We start from the raw sequence: 22,434 nt of genomic DNA on the forward strand, positions 1-22,434 counted from the left end.
GAGAACCCCAGGCTGACGATTGGTAACTGACATTGTTGGTAGCTCAGCATTCGTGACTTTATAGAATCAAGGCATAACATGTTAGCTACTTTTGTCTGTTTAAGATAAAACAACATAAAGATTGTTGAAGGAGATCAGCAGTATAGGAGTGAGGCTGGGACCAGAATAAGCAAAACCAGGAAAACACAGTTCTTCACCTGCAATTTAATCTATTTCCTACCCTTTAGCTTTTTTATCGTAAGAGAGATTCACACACACAGAGTGATCTGCCTTTTGCCCTGTAGGCGATCAGCTAACTGTAAGTGTGATCATGGAGCTCACTATTTGGTTCTCTTCTGGTGCAGTTGGGTTCGCCTTATTTTCCAGTGAACACATGTGTTTTCAATAAAAGTGATCCATCCTGCCCCTTTTATAAGCTGTCCTGTTTCTTTCTAGCACAGTGCTAAGGATGCAGTCTATTTGGTGTCATTGAGAGTGCTCCTGATTCTCCTGTTCTATAGCCTGTGCAGTTGGCAAATGTATACCCAAACTGTGGGCAATGTTAGTTGAGATGTCAACCCTGTGATATATTCAGCAGTTTGTGACATTAAAAGATAGGATGTAGAAATGCCCTCCTTCATTTTCATCTCCTTTTTAAATATTTCCCTAACTGATGCAACATGGGAGATGTCTTTCAGTACAATATATATAATATCATGCTAGGATAATGGATCGCTGCAGCGCTATGTCACTTTATTTAACAAAAAAAGGGGGGGGGAATCGCCATAGCCTGTGTAATGATGGCTGTGAAAAAAGGCAGGGAAGGGACAAGGATGGGGGCATAAAAAATCAATAGGAGGACAAATTGGAGTAACCAGAAGAGCTATCTGAATCTTTCTCATGGGGCGAGGAACATCTCCCAGGTGAATGGAAGGAGAGCTCACATGCAAGATAAAACAGAAGATAAGAAATTTTAAAGCATGAATTGGATCACTCCAGCTTCCCCTTTATGGTCAGGTCTTATGAGACACCAGGAGCTGCTGATGTGTGCAAAGTGCCAAGACCATACTAATTGCAAGTCAATGGGAGACTTGGGTGCTTCTGCCTGTGCACCCAGGAAGCAGGGCCTGGCTGTAAAATCAGCCTTCTGGTGCACTGGATGCTGCTCCAGGATGTCAGATTCAGGTGCGGATATCAATCTTGGTCCCCGGCCTAGTTCTCAGTGGGAAGCCTGTGTCTGGGTTATGCCACTTCACATTGCAGATGGGGTCTTACATAACTGAACCTCCCTCCATACAACAGTAATGTTTCCACAAAGAATGTTAGTGTGTCAAAGACGTGATATGCCTATCGCTGGGAATGATTAGGAGGAAACCCGAGCCCCTTCTTAGGGTAAACCTCCACTTGTTACTCTTTTTGGAGACTCTACAGGGGACGCCATTGTTTTGTTAAAAGAAGGGAAACTCAGGCTGTCTGCGCATTCCCTGGAGCCTCCCTCCCTCCCCCTCCCAATGCCTTTTGCTTTATAAATTCAAGCACTCACAGCTGACCTATGGAAAAAAAGGAACTTCTTCAGTGAGCCTCTCCTACATGTACTGAGCACACATGCTTTCTATGTGGAGGGAACTGGACCAGCTTTTTCTCACCTGGCACTCTTCGGATATGTGTTACTACAGCTCTCATCATTCCCAGCCATGGGAGTCTTAGTGCTACACATCTGCAGGCCTTTCTGCAGTTTTAGAAGAAAGGCTCTTATGTGGCTCTTTTGTAAGAAAGGCTCTTGTCCTGCTCTGGGCACAAGATTATTCTCTCTGTAAAAACTAGGCCTCAGGGTCAAGATGTCATGGGTTTGTTGGCTCAGAGATTAATACACTCTGTTCTCCATGAAAAGGATCCCAGTCCCTTAGAACAGCCCTTCTTCTACAGTAAAAGCAGAGAAGCTGATTCGAATCTTGCATGGTCCAATTCAGAGCTTTTATTTTTATTTTTTAAGTGGGGAGAAATAGAATCTCCACAGTCTATGGGCATGATTTTAAATTTACACAGTAAGTGGATGCTTGGGAAGCTAAATTTAAACGCTATTTTTTTTTCTGGACTGTGTTCAGGAATCCTGAAAGTACAGTCTTGCTTGTCATCAGCAGTACCTTGCTATGTCAGACTAATGTAGATGCAGGGAATATACAGTGGTTCCCCACTTGACGACTATAATCCGTTCCAGGAAAATCGCTGTTAAGCGAAATCGTCAAGCGGGAAAAAACCCATTGGAATGCAGTGAAAACAGGTTAATGCGTTCCAATGGGGAAATACCTCATCGTCCAGCAAAGATCGCCCATAGAGAACCGCTGATCAGCTGTTTAAAATTGCTGTCTTCCAAAGGAGGGGTCCGGAAAACAGCCATTTTGCGAAGGGAAGCCAGCCATTTTGCGGAGCCGGAAAAAACATTGTTTTGCGAACAAACGGTTCGCGAAGCAAGGACCTAATCAACGTAATGCGAAAAAAAACCCATAGGAACCATCGTTTTGTGATTGCAATAGCGATCACAAAAAAACTCATTGTTAAGCGATTTCATCGTCAGGCGGGGCACCACTGTTTAACCTTTCAAGTGTTGTTAGACTGCTGCTCTTAGAATCCTTCAGTGCTAGATATGGTGGGTCAGGGGTGATGGGAATTATAGTCTTGCAACATCTGGAAGGACACATATTCCCCACCCTGGACAAAAGTCTAACTACTCAGAAAGTGGCTCTAAGGATGCCTGCTTTCTCCCCCACTACTAGCCCATTAATGACTCGGAATTCTTTCCTAAGTTCTTGGAAGTTTTATGATCCTGCCAAAACTAGAAGCTGTCCTAGCCAGCCAACCACCCCACTCCCCTTAGTGATATCACACTGTCTGTATCTCCAGCTTAATAAGTTGACCTGCTTACACTATAGGAACTCTTCATATGAAGAGGTGAGCCTGAATGTTGCAGAGAAAACAAGGTTGTTCCAGTCATGAGGGATCCTCCCCTCAAAAAACCATTTAGCTCTGTGCTTTGCCAAACTCAGCAGCCCGTATGAAGGGTGATTTGCTACGTATTTACAGGAGTAACAAGATGAGCATGCTAAGACATGCATGAAGTCACACACACACACACACAGAGTCACGTAACGGAACAGGTATCATGGCTCAGGTGCAAATGTATACAGCTGCCTGGTTGCCGGCAGCTGCTTTTGCTACATTACCTGGGAAGGGGTCTCGGGTGAGTCCAAGCTGGCTGATGATGTAGCGGGGGATGTCTGTCTTCACCAGATGTCCCTCTTTGGCATGGTCCTCAGCTGCTTCTAACAGGTGGTAAAACTCCTCTGGATTGAACTCCTAGAAAGTAACATCCATAGGCCAGAATTAGGGCCTGGACTTGTCCCATCAACAGTTCTGCCTTGGAGCAAAAAAATTTCTTGGGATAGCTGGAGGCTGGCAATTATAAGCTGTTTTCACTTTCTCAGGGAAGTCACAAAAGAGAGACCTATTGTGGTGTAGTTGTACATTTGCTGGACTTGCACCAGAAGGGCTGGCCCTTCCATTTGGAAGCAAGAGGCAAAATGCTCTGTGATGTAAAGGGGACAGCAATGGCAATGACTGGCTCTTCCCTGACCTCGAACAGACGACATCAGGCAGTTGTCTCTGCATCCCCTAAACTAGGCTGATGCCCTTGGACAAGGTGGAACATTCCACTCAATTGCCAGTGTTGACAAGGCCTTTCTTGCCAGGCAAGCTTTCTCTCAGTGACTGGCTGCCTGAGTGGTGTTTTTAAATAGGCTGTTGTACCTTACTGCTGTGAATGTGTTTTGGTGTTGCTTTAGCTTACTGTTTCTTAGAGTGTTACTTGTCTGATCTTTTTTAACATTTGTATACTCACTGGTTTAGCTTTAAATGTTGTCTTTTAACGTTGTAAGCCACCTTGGGCCCTTTTAAAGGAGAAAGGTGGGTTAAAAATTGGATGGATGGATGGATGGATGGATGAATGGATGGATGGATGGATGGATGGATGGATGGATGGATGGATGGATGGATGGATGGATGGATGGATGGATGGATGGATGGATGGATGGATGGATGGATGGATGGATGGAGGTACCAATTGTGTCTTTTGCCACTAGAAGCAAAATGTTTTGGACTAGCTCATAGGGTTAGGCTGACCAAGGATAAAATCCTATCAACCTCAATCTCAGTCTCAACTTCAGATTCAATCTTTCCCTCTCCCTCTCTCTCAGTCTCTTTCTGCTGAACCTACCTCACAGGGTAACTGTGAAAAATAAGGACATTAAGGCCCTATGTACATTTGCCTGATATCCTTGTAGGAAGGTGAGAAAAGGATATAAATGGGATATCTAGAGATGGGATGGACAGTCTTTGGCCCCCTAGATAATCTGGTCTTCAACTTCGGGAATCATGGCCAAAGGGAAGGTATTGCTATGGACTGATGGTAGGCCACCAGCTGGTGCTACATGACTGGAGGCCCTTCTGTTTCACAGTTTCTCTCCTATATATCAAGCAAATAACAAGTTTGCAATGTTGCTACACTAAGTACTGGGAATTTCTAAGCTTGCAATATGGGGAATAAACGAAGAGTAATACATGTGAGAAGAATGCATCATTGCAGTTTTAATTTCAAGTACTCACATGAGCCTGTGAGTTAGACTGCAACCTCTCTAAATTTGACTTTTTACAACCACTTGATGAATCAAGAATCAAGATTGGAATGACTTCATGTAGATGACAGAATTAGTTGTGACTCTTAGGAGAGATATCACAAAACCAGACAAGAAGTGGGTGGGGTCTGAACTCACTTTTCCTCCAGCAGTTATTTACAAGACAACAGCTGCTGGAGAAAACCCCCTCCCCCAATAATTAACACAATTTAACAGCTCCCGCAATGCACATCCTTTAATAGACTGATTGAGGGGGAAAAGTACCCACAAACCAAATAACTTCAACAGCTAATTAAATATATCCAATTATTCAATCCATTTTTGTTGTTCTTTAATACATTTTAAAAGCACATTTTGTTTTTAAACACAATTCTTTCTATGCCAGAATAGTGTGGGCATGGAATGAGGGGCTTAGGCTTTCTCCCACCCCTCCACTGCCACTCTCATCCTTTAGACGCCTTCAATGCTTCTATGCGCAGCAACAGATACCACATTAAGGGCAGCACAAGCCTCTGCTTGTGGAGCCAGATGGCAATGGGCCAGGTTGACAAAGCGCTCCCTGCGATTGGCTGGTGTGTTGTCAGGGAAACGCACCAGGCACCTTCAAAGCTAACCAGCACAGGTGGAGAAAAGCTGATGATCCTGTGCTCTCCCAGATGACAAAGAGCAGAGCCAGAGTCGGGAGGCAGAAGGCAAAAGGCCTCATCTGAGTCAAGGTGCCATGGGATTCATCTCAGAGAAGCCATTTTCAGTGTGACAGCTTAGTCCTAGAATACACACATCAAAAACAAGCAGCTCTGAGCACCTCCACACAGGAACTCAGCTGGAAAAAACACAATTTTTTTAGCTCATCATAACCTTCACTGAGATGGGCTGGGCCGAAGATCTTTGGGGGCCACAGTTGAAAAACTGAAGCAGTCTCACCGTGAATCAGAACAGAATATAAACTCAGGCCTTCTTCTGCACATTTATTTAACTTAACAAATCCACAAATCTATTAATAGAAACTCTAGTTCATTAAGATACAGCATGCTAGAACATTTCACTTGTTTGAAAGTGGCATCAGATTTGTCTTGCCATCTTCAATTATCTCCCAAATCCTTTGCCCAACAAGCTGCTTCTTCCTCCCCTAAAGCTACCTGTTTCATTTGTCTCTCTTACATCAATGGGTCTAAAAGAGCCAGCTCCTGCTGGGTGCCACCCAGCTGTCTTGGACTCTATCCAGACTGCAAAAATGGTGCAAAACAATTAACACTGTTACTTGTCATGCATTGAAAGTACTTGTAATTACTTATCAGCCAATAACAGCAGAATGATGCTATTTTTAAGAAGTAATGTAATAGCTAACAACTTCGCTGTTTTACAAAATGTAATGAGTAACTGCTCTGAAAAGCTTTGGGGGCAGAATCTGGAGCCATTCTGTGCTAACTTTTATTCCCCCCCACCCCATTCGCCTGTAATCCTCTGGCTGGGCCATTCTTTGGAAATCTCCTGGCCTGAAAGCCCTTTCCCTTAATTTCTCATGTGGGCTCTGCTAAGGCCTATGGAGTGGAGAGTGCATGCCTACGCATCTTAATTTTCTCAATTTTTAAAGACATGACTGGTGTTGAAAACAAGTTTAATAACAGTGAGCCATGGCTGAATTAAGGCACCGACGGTGGACATTGGGGGTTGAGAAAAAACTCACATCCAAAAGTGGTGCTCACTGTGAGTTCCTAGGCTAGCTAGAATTGTTTCATTACTGTTGATGGCAATTAGTTTAAACAATTTTACGTATTTTCTGGCAGACTGCATGAGATGAAGATTAGAAGTGGGGGTCACAGCAGCAGACCTGCTGAAAGACTCTCCACAGGAAAGCTTCTTGTGTCAGCTGTCACCCATTAGCACTATCTCATCAGGCTGCATCGGAGGGAGTGGAGGTGGGAAGCAGGGCTACTTGCTTTTCTCTTTCCTGCCCCTCTCTTTCTTCCTTTTGCGTTATGTGTTTCTAGACTGTAAATACGAGGGCAGGGATTGTTATATTTAACAAGAACAAACAACAGTATAGTTCAATGGTTAGGCATCTGGCTGTAGAGTCAGAGGTTGGGAGTACAATTCTTCACTGGAATTGACAGGAGCTGGTGACTTGGTGATCCATAGGGGCCCTTCCAGTTTTGCAGTTCTAAGGATATTATATATATATAGTTATTAATAGACTGTATGCAAACCATTCTGAGGTCTTTTTCAGCTAAAGAAATGCTGGAGGGAGGGCGGAAGAAGGATGTGGTAAATGAATGAATGAATAAATAAATTAAAATGCGATGTTCCATCTGTCCCTAGCAGGGATTCTCAACATAGTGTATAGTAAAGCAGAATCAATCAGTCAACTATGTGAATGTCCAGTGTGCATGGCAGGTAAGTACAGCACAAAGCAGATCCTCTTAAAATATGAAGTTTTTGAAAGTGTATTTTGCTAGGAACAAAATAACCTCAGAGACCCCACTGGGAAGACAAATGAGCCTTGAACAAGGACAAAACGTTCCAATTGATATAGTTACTGAGTTAATGCAGTCAAGCCTGTTACACTTGACCCATGCATTTTAAAGGCCTCTCTTCAATTCAGGATTTTCTTAATTAAAATATATATTGCTTTTTCATAGTTCTCTGGAGAATTCAAATTACATTTCTCCTGCAAGGACACCATCTATTTTTAGCACAGTATTTTACATCTAGAGGAACTCTTTCCAATGGAACATTCAAAGCAACTGGGGTTATTGCTTGCAAGTCAGCTGGATTCTAAATCAGTTGCGATATTTGATGACAAAAGCTCACCACTTGCTACTCTCTGGATGTTCCACACGTATGCTTAGAGTTTTCTGGTGGCTCCACACAACTCTAACTGCACGACGCCTTCGCACACCATGCAGGGGTAGGCAAACCGGTATTCTCCATATACAGTGGTGCCTCGCATTACGATGTTAATTCGTCCCAGCGAAATCGCTGTAGAACTAAAACATCGTAAAGCGAAATTTAAAAGCCCATAGAAACGCATTAAAACCTGTTTAATGCGTTCCGATGGGCTTAAAACTCACCGTCCAGCGAAGATCCTCCATAGGGTGGCCATTTTCGCTGCCTGTCTTGTGAGGAATCTGTCCCTAAACACAGCGGGGAGCCATTTTATTTACCCAGTGGCCATTTTGAAACCGCCGATCAGTTGTTGGAAAATCGTTGTTTTGTGAAGAATCGGTTCCCGAAGCAGGGAACCAATCATCGCAAAGCAAAATTCCCCCATAGGAAACATCAGTTCATCGTTATGCGATTTCGTTGTTAAACAAAGCGATCGTAAAGCGAGGCACCACTGTATTGTGGATTACAGCATCCGTGGGCCTTAACCAACATCACCAATAGTCACACTACGGCAGTTCTAGACAAAAACATGTGGAGGACACGAGGATGCCTAGAACTGAAAATGAAGGAGAGGTGGAGGTGGAGAACAACACCTCTCCCTCTACCCAAATGCTGTACTCCCCTGTTCATCATATATCCATTTAGGGGAATCACTGCCATATATTGATGGCATGCTGGCTGTCAAGAAAATCAAGAAAGGACAGGGGCGTGCACTATGTGGGAGTGCAGGCACAAATATATGCTTAAACACTTCCCAGTATCTCACCAGGCATTCTAGTAGGCGGGCTGGGCGTGAGATGATAATCAGCAGCTTCTTCACCAACTGAGTGACAAAAGTTACCTCTTCACTTTCAGAGCGTTCATAAGCCTAGAAGCAATCAAAATTGTGGTTCATTTAAAAATGTGCTGCTTACATATTGCCCCATAGTGCTTAAAGCACTCTCTAGGCAAGTTTACAATTTTATTATGCAGGCTACCTATTTGCCCCCCCCCCCAAGCAAGCTGGGTACTCAATTTACCAACCTCAGAAGGATGGAAGGCCGAGTCAACAGTTTGTTTGTGATCGCCTCCATGGAATGTTATTGCACTCATGGGGCATGTTTACCTCTCCAGGGCCTCATTTCCAGACCCTGGATTCTCATGACTTACCTTGCCCAAAATGGATGCTTCCTTCTTAACTTCCCATCACTTACTTGTAAATCCAATTTCACCCAAAAATTATTCCAAGCCAACCCAGTTTCATGCACCCTTTTTGAATGCCATTCCCTGTATCTTTCATCCGTTTCCACAATGTTTGACTTCTTTATACCTCTGCCTAAATGCCACTGACTGATTGGGATGCTTACATCTTTCAGCAGCTTCTCCATGTTCTCCTGCAGCTCATAGAAGTAGACAGTGGTGATGAGACCTTCCTGGGACTTGGCTAGGCAGTCACGTGCTAGCTCAATGACCTGGTGATGGATAAAACTGAGTGCTCCATCAGCCAAGGGCAACACACTCTCTGGCTCATAACTCTTAATGAAATCTTTTAGCTTCTCTTCCATTTGTGCCGTAGCCTGTTGGTACAAGAAATGGAGGATACTATGTCAGAGCAGATAGCCTTGACTGGATGCTGCTCCTTTCCCAAAGCCAGGAGGAAAGTCAGCAAATCCTGAGTGCTAACAAATCCCCGCCATAACTCAACTCAGCACATTCTCTACACTCCTCCAATTAAAAAATGTTTCTGAGTTCTAGATCATGAGAACCCCCTCCTTTATCACTTTCCTATGTAAGGAGATTACTTGCTGTGTTTAGAGTTGAACCTCAGTCCACTGTAAAACTGGGAGAAGGGAAAAGGGATATCTATTAGTCTGGCTAAACTAGCTAGCTTGCTATCTGACCCTCTTTCTCTTTTTAGGCATCTAATAATATACATCCAGTCCCAGAGATCCCTTTCTTTCTCAGTCTTTCAAGGAGTAAAACCTTTCTATTTGTCATTCAATCCATTTATATATGAATAATAATTGTACATGCCATTCAGATATCAAAGTACATACTTGGTTCTAACCTTGGGTACAATCCTGGTTTTCTGTTGTTCTGCCACTGTCTCATTTTCAAGCTCTTGTTTTTTTTTACTGTACTTGTTTAAAATATTGAAACAATTGTGAGAATGAGACAATTAAGGCAATCAAGATACTACTGTGGGTTGAGTTTTAAAGTAGCTTCCCCAAGCATTTGGGTTTTAAAATGGCCTTTCCTAAGCTGGCACTTTTGACATGAGTTGAATGACAAATCCAGTCATCTTCAGCTTGCATAGATATTGACCATGCTATATGGGTATGATGGCAAGAGCAATCCAACACATTTCGAAAGCATTCTTACGTGGAAAACTGCTTTCAAGTATTAATTAATCTGTAATTGTCAAAATAGAAAAAGACTGTCTCTCTTCTTTGCCAGTAAAAGGTGATTCACTGAAACAGAGTGCTTGAACTCTAGTAATGTGGCTGGACATTTTTCAAGTTCTTAGACAAAGTGGCCACCATAGGAGGGTCTTTGATAAAAGTGATATCTTTAGGTTCCACCTTGGTCCTTACCTTGGGGAATCGCTCCTTGTAAACATGATTCATCATTACTATCTCATTGTCATAGGAGGATGGAGACCGGCCCGGGCTGCAAAGGAAGAACAATGCATCAGCTCCTGGGCGTGACCTCTTCCCTATCCAGGAGCCTTTTGGGGTTGGATTGGTTTACTCGCTCTTCCTGTCTCCCAGCCTGGAACATCTCAGTGCAAAAAATTAATATTGTAGCCCTAACCATGTCTTCTCAAGGCAAGCCCCCATGGGGATTCATCCATGCAGACTGTGTATAGGAGAACAGGTTTACAATTTTTTTATCAAATTAAAAATATAGCAGAAAATCTTATCTGTTGTGTCCCCTTTTTCCACAGGCCAATTTCAGTTTCTTAACACTATTGCTTTGCTTTGAGCTATTCAGGAGCCAGGCCTGAAACAAATGACATAAGCTTGGGACTCATTGACTTCACTGTTCTTTAGGCCAGAAGACAATAGGACTGGATTTTAACTATATCCTACTGCCCTGATCTATAGATGTGTAATCAAGATCAGCAGGCCCTATAATGAGGCTGAGGAGCAGGAGGGCCATTTGGCCTGGGCCTCATCTTATGCCATTCTTTGCATTAACATACTGTATTTTTACCCCTCTTCTCAAAAAATGAGGTGGTCTTAAAATGAAAAATGGCCTAGGCCTCATTTAAGTTCTTGGAGGACCTGGAATAAACTTATTGTGTCTTCAGTGGTAAAGGTTATTGCAGAGTTTGAGAAGTATGCTGGTTCAAACAACCCATGAGGACATGTAGGGTTTGAAGAGGATTATAGGAGAAAGAAGGAGTTTGTCACACAGAAAGGAGAAGTAAAATGCAGTATTAAAATGGAGGTCATAATGATGCAGCTACTGGTAACTTAGTTCTTTATAGCATTTAATAGATGCCTCTCTGAATCACACTGTAAAGCCTTCTAGTCAACCACTGTCAACCACTCTCTCACCAATTATGACAGCCAGCCCAACTTAGCTGCTGTACAGATAGTTTACAAGCAAAGATCACTGCACTAAGAAAACAGTTCTCAAAGTTTTTCCGTCTGATTATTTCAGCAGTCTTAGCCCCCAACCATATATCCAAAATGTTGCTAGCAAGGCCTAGCTCAGAATCAATTGAAATGCTGGACTTTTAGAAATAATAATCCCATTCTGTAGCTTAGTGTTCCCCAACTTACCACCTTCCATATATGTGGGACTACAACTCCCATGATCCCTAAATGAAATGTCCATAGTGCTGTTGGCTGGAGGTGATGGAAGTAGTAGTGCAATACATCTGGTGGGAGCTACCATAGTTTGGCAATACATTCATTGCAGATCCCATTTTTAATTATATTTCTAGGAAAGCTGAATATGTAATGCACACACTGGTCACAAAAGTGTGTTGGTTTTTAAAGGTATCTTTACTTCTATCTCCTTACCTGAGGCTCCGGGACCGGGGCCGCACTGCAGGGGACCGCCGCCCCCCATCATCATCAGTAATGCTCTCAGTGCTTCCAAAATGCTTGGAAAGGAAATGCAGTTCATCCACAGTGGGCTGATAAGGCAGCTGGTGAAGGCGCTCTTGGGAGGAGCAGGATGACTACAAGGAAAAGAAGGAACAGAACTGGCTACAGGCCCTGAGTGGATGCTGATATGCAGCAGGATCCAGAGAGGGGCACAGTTGCCATTTATTTACACATATCGGGCAGTGTAGTGCAGCCAATTTTGGGAAACAGACACATTCTTGTATATGTACTATACAGCCTTCTAAAACATGCAACTGTTTAGAAAGAGAAATAAAATATAATTAAACTGGCAATTAAACATGATCGCTTGCGAAACTCAACTTTGCCCCCCACAAAAAGTGGTAAGAAGCTGCCTTATTCTGCCAACTGATCAGGAATACTCTGTCTACATTGAGTGTCCCATGAGCCTTTCATAAAGACCTCTCTTTTCTGCCATGCTGGAAATGCCAGGGATCAAAGATAGAACATTTTGCATGCAAAGCTACCTCAACCCAGCATGCAAGAGCATCATGTTACTGGGAGCAAAGATGTCCATGTGTATAGGGTGAACTACACATATGCATCTCCATTTCCTAAAGCAGAGCACAAGAGAATATGTAGGAGACTGAGGTCAGCATGACACAGTTGCAGGGAAACATTCACAGCCAGTCCCAACATCTGCTTCCTGTGATGTGTCTTTTCACCTATAGACTCAGAGCATTTAACACTACATGGACTTCATTCAGGAAATCTCTACCATCTGGCAAAGTGAAGTGATTGCCGCAGGCAGCAGGCTCTTGGGGGCAGCAGTGCCAAACACCAACTGTTCTTCTGCAGCCCCTCAAGTACTCCCTACATTTGGAAGAAAAATCTGTCCAATGCAAAATATTGTCTCACCAACGCTTTAGACGTAATACTCACAGCCAGGTCAGTCAGCTTCTGTCCATGGAACTGAGAGAGGATACTGTACTTCTCTTCAAGCACAATCCTCTACCAGGGGTACCCCAGAGGAACCATAGCAACCCAGATTATCATTCACGGTCTCCTCCATCCCATATTTCCCATTCTTCATCCTCAACCTCACTAAGATCTCTGCAGTATATATGCTATATATTCGTATATATGAAGAGCAACAATATGGGGATTAGCTGGCCAATTGTAGCCATATTTTACTCTATGTACCACGTACAACTGCAGGAACGTGGCTGCTTTCAGTCACTCCAATCTGGCTTCCCAACCTTTGTCCAATAAAAAAGATTCCTTAAAATTGTCAGCTCTTGTTTGCCCCCAAAGTCTTCTTAGCAGCAAGAAGCTCTTACCGATACAGTGGAGCTGGGAGTGTTGGTTCCATACCCAGACGAAGGCAGGGAAGCCAAGGACCAACGACGGCCATCTGCCCTGAAAGCACCAAGAGGAATACGAATTGAGAGGGGCGCAGTGTCAGAACCAGAAAAGACTATTCTTGTCACAAAGATTAGAATTCAGTCAGCTGTGCCACAATTGTTGGTTTCTCTACAAATCTCACTAGAGATGTTCAAGGCATGACAGCACATATAAGGCCCAGATAAGCTTCTTGATTCTAACTCATCTCCTTATAGATGTCTCAAGCTATTTAGGAGTTTGCTATAAAAACCAGTTTACTAAGCCTAGTTACGATCATGCCTGACCAAGCAGAATGAAGCAGCCACCTCAGGTAGCAGATGTTGGATGGGTGGTGAAGGCCAGAGAGATGTTCAAGGGCAGAGCTTCATGCAGTAGGGCAGTGGTCCCAAACCTTGGGCCTCCAGATGTTCTTGGACGTTAACTCCCAGAAATCCTGGCCAGCAGAGGTGGTGATGAAGGCTTCTGGGAGTTGTAGTCCAAGAACATCTGGAAGCCCAAGGTTGGGGACCAATGCAGTAGGGTACACTGCTTTGCATCCTTTATGCTGGCCTTCTGCTCTCCGATGCAGTGAAGGACACACTCTCATCACCATCACAGAGAGTGATTATTTTGCACCTGTGTGCTGTCCCTAGGAGAGATCTATTTATTCCCTTTGGTACTGGAAAGTACCCTCCACAGGATATCTAGCATTTAGATAACAGTGATTGGGTTTCACTCTTGCAATAGAATCTGTACAGACCTGAAGCTATTTCTTTAATGCTTTATCTTATTCCTTTCGTCCCCAGTACCTGTTACTCCAAAGCACACGGCTTCTGAATGTGAAAGGTCCATGGCTCTGTCGGACCTGTTAGGCAGAAGTGGACAACATCTTTGTGACCGTGTGTCTGGGGAGGAAGTGCTTTCTTTTGTCTCGTCTGAACCTGCTGTCAATAAACTTTATGGGTAGCTTCAGCTTCAGCATCTGCCAGGAAGAAAAAGACTTCTCTTTCCTTTTTTTTTTTTTTACACTTATAATTTTGGACACCTTTTTGACAGTGAATTCCTCCATTCTAGGTGGAGTGAGACTGGGGCGGGGAGTGGAGGGACGACCTGGAATCTCCAGTGGGCTGGCTTCTGTTGCTCCCTGGCAGGATTAAGTTGAAAGGGAAGAGTGCCCCTCTCCCCTTTATATTATGTCCTGTGTCTTTCACTCTGCACTGAAACAATACAAAGACACAGGCCTTTTCTGGTAGGGGAGGTGGTCAAAATCATTTGTCACATGCAAAAGTTTATACAGGGCAAGCCTCCTCCACTCTTCCCTGTTTCCTTCCATAAGCTACATAACCACACTCAAGCATGTCATCCATGAAGGAGCCAACTGTACGAGCTCAGAAATGTGCACTGTGTGAACTTATCATATGTGTGCTTCACTGTAAGTGCATCTTGAATACAGACCAAAGAGAATAGACCGGTTACATACATGACAATTGTGGAAGCTTAGTGTCTCATGGAATGCTACGTATAAACAAACGAACAGGAGTTGTAAGGCTGTTGGATTTAGTGACAATTGATTTTTATTGTATTGAATAATGAATTAATCTTTCACATCATAATTACTGGTCCATTCCAGGCTATGTTGTTTGGAGCCATCCTAAAAAAGGACCAATTATTGTCATGCACTGTGCAGGAAGGAGTTCTTTTACCCTGCATAAAACAGGTCTCACTGTGTAATCTGTTTCAATGTGAAATTGTCTGGAACCAGAGGGACATTGTGCCAAGACCTACAGAAGAAGTGTGATGACACAGCATGTATTATACTTTTCCAAATGGTAATTCACACATGGCTTTTGTGCCTGTTTAAAGACCCGCTCAGAACCTTCTAGAGCTGAGTAGCTGCTTTAGCAAGAACCTCTCCCTTCTGAATACACATGTTGCAGGCAGTGCCCGACAGGCCCCTTTCCCTATCAAAACCACACCTCCAGAAAGAGACAGGAGAGTACGTATTGCTAAGAGCATCCACTGTTCCACCATTATAATAGCTGGACTTTCTGCAATAAGAGAACAAAAACAAAACCAACGGTGGTACAACAAGAGAAGTGCAGGAAAAGATTTGAAATGGATGAACATGTCCTCTGAATCTCTTGTAGAAATTTTACAGGAAAGGCTCATTTGGTAGCAGTTACTGTTTGTATATTTATCCAAAGAAGATCTGAAGCAATACTGTGGAGGGTGCTGAGTGTAACGGCTGTTGGTTTGACAATACTGGAAGGGACCATCTAACCTACATCTTTCAGAGGTAAAATTTCAAACCTACCACCTCTTACTCTGTAATCTCCATTTTGGAACTATAGTAAACACAGGAAAGTTCAGCGATAATTTTTGGAACTTCTATGTTTCTTCTGCACCACTTTCAGTTCCTCAATTCCCTGCCTGATGAAGACTCGGGAGCTGAAAGCTAGTTTCTATTTGAAAGATTTTAGTGGTCCAGTAAAGGTGTTCCCCCCCTGCCCCACCCCATCTTGTCTTCAGGTTACATACAAGGGCCACACAGCCTTTTTCTTTTTTTGTTTGAATACTTATGTTTCTCACATTGAAGCAAGGCACAATGGGCACAAGCAACTTTCCAGAGCTGGACATAATGGACCCATGAGACCATTTGGAACCATGGGCTCACAAAAATGGCTTTGGGAACTGCATGCAGCCTCAGGCCTCCTGGACCTGACTCCCATTCCTCACCAGATACAATCTTAGCCCCATCTTCAAATGGCATTGGTTTATCACCCTCTGGGCTATCTATTATACTTTCAGGTCAGTCTTGGGTCTTTTCTTTGGTCTTAGCTTTCCGAACTCTCTCATGTTATATGTACTTAGTCCCTGCAACCTACATCCAGTCTCTTTGGAAAGCTGCCTTATCTTTGATTCCACTTCCTGAATGACTATATTTTGAAATTCTCTCACAAAACTGGTCGTTGACCCTTCACCTGCAATATCTGGATTCTTCTGTCTGTTTACTGGCTGCAGACACTTTGTCACTCAACTCTGATGGTTATTCCATTTGTTATGAATCACCACTACAACCAGCAATCATCATGCAGGAGAGAGCAGATGCACTGGGAATGCAAAGTACATACATCTTGACTGTCTCACCTATTTCTTGGTCTATGAAGAATTTTGGGGAACCCAAATGTGCGCACAGTGTTTCATAATCTTTCTGAATGGGCCTTAAAAACTTGTTACTCTAATATGAATATTACCTCAATGCAGCCTTTATTTTTTGGGTTTCTTGCTGAAAGAACAGGAATCAGTCAGCCACAGATTAATCTCTATGTAGAAAATTGTAATGTATGATGTAACCCTTATGAGAGAACATTACATGTGGCTACAGTTAGACCACCAACTTTTTAATACCATGAATTAGGCAAACCTAGTCAATCACAGATTGTACTGAATGGGTTTGTTCCAATTCATCCCATGTAAGAATGCCCTTTTTATGATTACACATGTCTAACAGGAGAGTCTTTTGAAAATTCTACAGCATAAGGTAATTTCTAATCAAGCTCTTGTTATAAAACCACTCATGCTTTTTGGTCTAATGTTGAAGAGATGTAAACAGCCCAGAGTGGATTCACTCAACACTTTGTTGACAGCAAGATAGAACTTCACAATCTGTTCCTTCACTTTTGTGGGGTGGAGGTGGGAGGGAGAAGTGGTATGTGCATGACTATAAAAAGAGCAGAGAGCAGATGGGGTGTGGGGAGCAGCAGCTGTAGATTCTTCCCTTGCTGCAAACATTCTCTCTATGTTGCAGCCAGCCAGCATGGCCTGGTGGATCATACGCCACAGGGAGAGCAAAGAGCCCACAGTTCTCTTCCCAAGCCTATATGAGACACAGGGCTATCCTGGGGTAAGGTGGGGAGCTTAGAGGTGGAAGGGGAGAACTGAAGCAAGAAGAGAGTCCCAGTTATGAGTGGGCTGTTGTCCTGCTTTGGGCACAGCACAACTGATCTTTACCCCAGATGAGCTCCTTTCCTTCTGAAGACTCATGGCCTCTGCTCAGATGACCCTACTTGTGGAGACAGATATGGGAAGAAGGCAAATCAACCAAGCTGTTACACATTGCATGGATGTTTGCTCCATGTATTATCAATCCAGGAGAGTCTTGACCTGCGTCTGAGAAAGGTCATGCCCACAGGCTTGAAAAGATGATGCTGCCTCATGTGGAGAGGGCCAGGGTGAAAAAAAAGGAATATGTAGGACTGCTGGCTGTGCCACCAATGACAACCTGACTTGTACTTTAACTGGGCCAAGCCCCAAATACTTCCCTTTGACCACTGCCTGTTTAGGAGGCCTTTAAGAATAGGGTACCCATAGTGAAAAGAGAAGAATAAAGGGAGAGGAAAAAACTGCAGGCAGGTGACATTTCATAGTGCATTACAGCCAATGCCGATAATACAATTCTAGATTTCACACTTGTGGCATTTCTTCATAGAATAGCTTGGAGACCCTTGACCTGCTAAGATTGAACACAACTCTGAATTTGTGGTGTAAGTTAAGAGGACAATAACTAGTGATATGTTCCATTTTAAGTTGCTTGACCTGATAGCTTTATTGTCTTAATTGTGCAAATAAATCAATGGAATCTATTTGTTTCTTCCTAATACAAAACTTAGGATATCTTTGTCTTCTTCGAGTTCCCTCTTTTTTTTTGAAAAAAAAAAAAGGTTTATTACAGAATGCTCTATGCTTAAGGCTAGGATGATAGCTAGGTACTACTCCCCCACTTTCACTCTGGCATTAGTGTCTACTGGTTATTTGGGACTGCAGCCTTTGCAGATGGCCTCAACACCAGGTCAGTCAAGGAGTGAAAATGTGCCATGGAGCTTCTGCAAAACCAGTTTTTACACCTGGGTCCCAAAGAGTGCTCTTACCTGCGTGAAGAAGCGAAGGAGAAGTGGGCTGGTGTGTTAGGGGAGAAGTTCCGAGGGCTGTCAAGAGGGCTGCTACCTGTGGACATGGTGGGAGAAGAACACACAAAAGACATCAAGGCGTTGCTTAATGAGCTTGCTCAGACACCATAACTATGTAAAACACTTGACCCTATCTTGGGGAGCCAGCATATCCTACTGAGGGCCTGACGTATTGATAAACATTGTCGCAGAAACTCCAGTAGGCTTGTAAGAGGAGAGGAGAGACACAGAAGTATATTAAACAAGAAAACAAAAGATGGAAGGAGGTCTGGAAATAGAAAGGTGAATTGATAAACAAATAGACAGCAGAAGACAAAGAATCTAATAAACCAACCCAGCAGATGGACCAATGGATGATCAAGCATGAATGGCCTACTAGACTGTTAATCAGAGGAAAAGATGAACAGTTGGATAGATGGACAGAAAACACGTGTGGATAGTTAGTAAGAAGGACAGATGAGAAGGGTGACTCAACAGTCACACTCCTAAATATATGTACAGTATGCAGTAAAAGACAGATGGCCTGAATACACAGAGAGATGGGGTCAGGGGATAAGAAGACTGTGGGGAAAATTAGAGCTTGGACGTAATGAAGGACAGGAAAATGGATCAATCTCATGAGTCAAAAATTGGTTATCAATCAATCCAACAGGTCTCTTTTAGAGTCAATTTTTGTTTGCTGCTAAACACACATAAACCCACTGGGATGGATTCTGGGTGGGAGGACATGTAGTGGGATATGATTTATGCATGGGCTTTTGTGGACACCCTGCCACATTGCAGCAAATCGTTATATGCATAAGACTAGCCATGAAACAACCATATATATTTAAATAATGTTGCCCAGGAACTTCACATTTGAGAAGAATGGGGTATGTCAAGAGTGAAAGAATTACTTCAATAAGTCCCTGGTAAGGACCAAGGTTTCCTGAGAAATGACAGTAAAGTAAGTACAGGGATCCAAGATGTGCTTTCTCAGAGCAAGTCTGTGAGAGAACTAGCCCTGGTTTGAAGAATGGGCCATGGTTTGGGCAGGGTTTAGAAGACAGAGCCTAGGCTGATTGGTTAGTTTTGTGGATCATATCTTTATCCAGTGATGGATGAGACTGGCATTCTTGAAAGCAAGACGATGGGGCAGGTGGCCAAGGGCTTAACTCACCAATATGACCTGGGAGTGGAGAGTGAGGCCGTGGCAGCGTCGGCGAGGTACTTGTCAGGATCAGGCTTTTTCTGTTACTGGTTCGGCAGCTGTACAAAGGGCAGGAAAGAAGGAGAGGCAAATAAGACAGTCCCAGATTGTGATATGCAAGGATAAAGAAGGTCAGACTAAAGCACACCTCATTTCCCTAATTTGCTTTCCTTGAAAAGTCACCACTGGGAAGCTTGGCAAGTCTGTTCTCCTTCTTGATCAGTTTGTTTGACTATTCCAAACTGTTGAGCGTGTTTACTTTTTGTGGTCTCTCACAAGTCATTGGCCCCTTAGTGAAATAGGAAGCCATGTTTCGACTGAATCAGGCCCCTGATATATCTAGACTGCTGCTTCTTACTCGGGTTGGTAAGTTTCAAGCAGGTGTCCTTCCCAACCCTATTGCCTGAGATCCAATTAACGGCTGCTGCTGAAGACTAAACTTTAGATGTTTCACAGTCAAATTGTATGTTTTGTAGGCAAATCATGGAGATCTCCCCTTAGGACAGGCCAACTTAGTTGGCTGTTTTTTGTTTCACAAAGGGCTGGGGGGAAAGTAGGAAAGTGATCGATTCAGGACCGGTTAGGCTGTCCAAGTGGAGCAATGGGACTGGACTAAAGATGGGAGAGGAGTTATCTCTCATCTGAACATAGTCACACATACAACACAGTCTCTCCATCTCCCACATCTGCACACTTTCCAACACACAATGGCATACATCACTTCCCCTATCCTCCCTTTTCTCCCTCACCCTACAACAGTCCTAGTTCAGGATAGAGATTCTGGAGTGGAATGACCACTGGATACAGGTAGGGAGACAAATATAATCCCAAGGTTGCCATAGTTCAGATATGTTACCTTGACAATTAAGGCACAGGTAGCTGGACTGCACCCAGTTCATATGGCTGAGATTTGACTTTAATTTGCCAACAAATACTTGGCTGATGTGCAGAGACTAGGATGTAGATAACTAGCCATCCACACAGATGGACATCTGCCCACACATTTGTTGTACCAGATCTTCGGGCCCAAAAGTTGCCTGAGTGTTTGTTACCAACAATGGTTTGGTGTTGTGTGTCAACCTCTGTCTAATGCATGCCGTGAATCATAAGCCACCAAAGCAGGGAAGGAATGTCTCTCCACACTCTTTTGCCCTTTCTAAACATTGAAACGAAAGGCCCCCAGCACTACACATATACATTTGAAAGAAGGACCATGAGCATCAATTTCTTATAAAATAGTTCCCACTGGGGAAAAGAAAATCTAATGAGAGCAATGTGTTGGTAAAAGTTTTTTGGTTTTTTGGTGGGGTGCTGCTGGTGGTGATTGCCTCACTGCCTGAATGTCAGACATCTCCTGCATAAAAGCTCTGCAATAAAACCTATATTTAAAAGTCTGTTCTGCTGTCCCTGTTCTTCTCTTCTTGTTGATAAGATCTGAGGTTACAGGCAAAAATAAACTTTGCGATTATAGGCAAAAATAAGTGTCATTCAAGAATGCACAAGAACCTGGATGGCTCAAGTAGCAAGAGCAGAGGTAGAAGGTTACAATAATTACTTTGGCTACATATTGTGCTGTCCTCTTATAAATGAGTACAAATTAAAACAATCAGTGAGGACAAAAAAAAATCCATGATCTATCCATGATCAGGCAGGTGGAAACTGCAAGCGCACTGAAACAGCAGCAGTTCTATGCCACCCCAGGTGGAACGTAAGCAGGAACAGAGCCTGAGGGGGAGTGGAGGCACAAGATCAGTATAACTAGTGCCTCTGAATGGGTCCAGATGAGGCTTTTATCATGCCATTACTCCACCTCATTCACCCAGTTTTACTGTGTTTTCTCATTGCTAGCAGGAAGAGCTTTCTGTCTAGAAGTGCCCTTTCAGTATCACGAGGAGCAGCTTTGGTGTCTCCCCCCCTCCCCCTTTTGAGAACAACAAGGCATCTTATGGTACCTTAGACTGACAATTTGATGATGATGATGATAATGATGCGCCGTCAAGTCAATTCTGACTTAGGGCGACTCCTTTCAGGGTTTTCCTGGGTAGAAAATACTCAGCAGTGATTTACGATTCCCTTCTACTGGGGGTGCCCTGGGGACTGTGCAGCTTGCCCAAAGCCACACGGTCTGGCTCTTCTCCCTGGATTCGCACAGTGGCAAATCGAATGGCCAACTTCTGGCTCAACAGACAGATACTTAACTCATTGGTAATTAGTTTACCAATATCACGTTCCAGTCATTACTAGCATTCCTTTGTCAATAACTACAGCAATCTAAGGTTTAACATTACCTATGAATATCTATTTTAAAGTCTGTACTCTTCTCTTTGACTTTGCTATTTACAACTCCACCCCATTCGTTGCAGTAGATGCACCGTATACATCTGGCAACCTTGAATCACTGTTGGTGTATCTGTTGAAGTGGACTCTCAACCACATATGATTATACCTCCATCTATTTCTCAAGTCTTTTAAGGTGCCACAAGTGCCTTTGTTGCTCTTCAGTATCACGAGCGGCTTACCAAAACAGATCTAGAGCTTCCGGGTTTCAATCCTTACCATGCAGGCATGCGATCCAATCAAAAAGAAAGAAAACACACTTCATCTGAAGCTGCCTTTCAATGACTTAGACTATTAGTCCATATAAGCAGAAATGAGGACAGTTCAGCTCTCCAGATTTTGATGGACTACAAATCTCATCCCTATTAGATGTGCTTGCTAGGGATGATGAGGAGATGCTGTCCAACACTATCTGGAGGGCCAAGAGCCTGAAAAATGTGATGTTTTGGACTACAATCTTCATGCTGTCTAGGGAATTCTGGGAGCTATAGTATAAAAAGGTCATTTAAAAAAAGATCTGGGAGGGCCATGTATTCCCAGGCCTACTGTATAGTTCTGTCCATTGTGAGTGGTGAGACTTCCCTGAGACATTTTCAGTTGTGGATTTTCTTAGCCTTACTTATGTGATCTTTTAGCTGCCGTGGGCAAAATGATACCCTGGGGCCACATATAGGCCTTGAATGCTGTTTCTGTGAGCTCTCAGCCCTCCTTAGCCCCTTCTTTTTCTGGCAAAAAAGGGTGAGTTGCTGCTCTCAAAAATCTCCAGGTATGGTGGTTCACCTTTGAAGTGTACGAAGGCCTGCTTTTACCACTTAATTCCCCCCAAAACCTATTTTTCAAAACTGGAAGTGGATTTATAGCCATTCCAGATTTAACTTTTCAAAAGTTTTAAGGATTTTTGGTAGTCTGTATCATCCCAAGAAGTTTCAAGGGACAGAAAACTGATT

The 22,434-nt window shown here is 43.3% G+C and overlaps 1 protein-coding gene across 4 annotated transcripts in view; it reads right to left on the minus strand.

Moving 5' to 3' along the window:
* MAST1 (microtubule associated serine/threonine kinase 1) overlaps positions 1 to 22,434 on the minus strand; it is a 106,745-nt gene that overhangs the window by 34,838 nt on the left and 49,473 nt on the right. For all 4 annotated transcript variants that reach the window (XM_078386596.1, XM_072991532.2, XM_072991534.2 and 1 more), the window contains 8 exons: positions 19,121 to 19,209; positions 17,923 to 17,998; positions 12,952 to 13,030; positions 11,567 to 11,727; positions 10,127 to 10,202; positions 8,900 to 9,109; positions 8,320 to 8,421; positions 3,201 to 3,333 (listed from right to left, as the gene is read on the minus strand). In XM_078386596.1, the coding sequence (XP_078242722.1) occupies positions 3,201 to 3,333; positions 8,320 to 8,421; positions 8,900 to 9,109; positions 10,127 to 10,202; positions 11,567 to 11,727; positions 12,952 to 13,030; positions 17,923 to 17,998; positions 19,121 to 19,209 (926 nt within the window). The remainder of the gene's footprint in view (positions 1 to 3,200; positions 3,334 to 8,319; positions 8,422 to 8,899; positions 9,110 to 10,126; positions 10,203 to 11,566; positions 11,728 to 12,951; positions 13,031 to 17,922; positions 17,999 to 19,120; positions 19,210 to 22,434) is intronic.

The sequence above is a fragment of the Pogona vitticeps genome, chromosome 2 (genome assembly GCF_051106095.1).
Source record: "Pogona vitticeps strain Pit_001003342236 chromosome 2, PviZW2.1, whole genome shotgun sequence".
Lineage (NCBI taxonomy): Eukaryota > Metazoa > Chordata > Lepidosauria > Squamata > Agamidae > Pogona > Pogona vitticeps.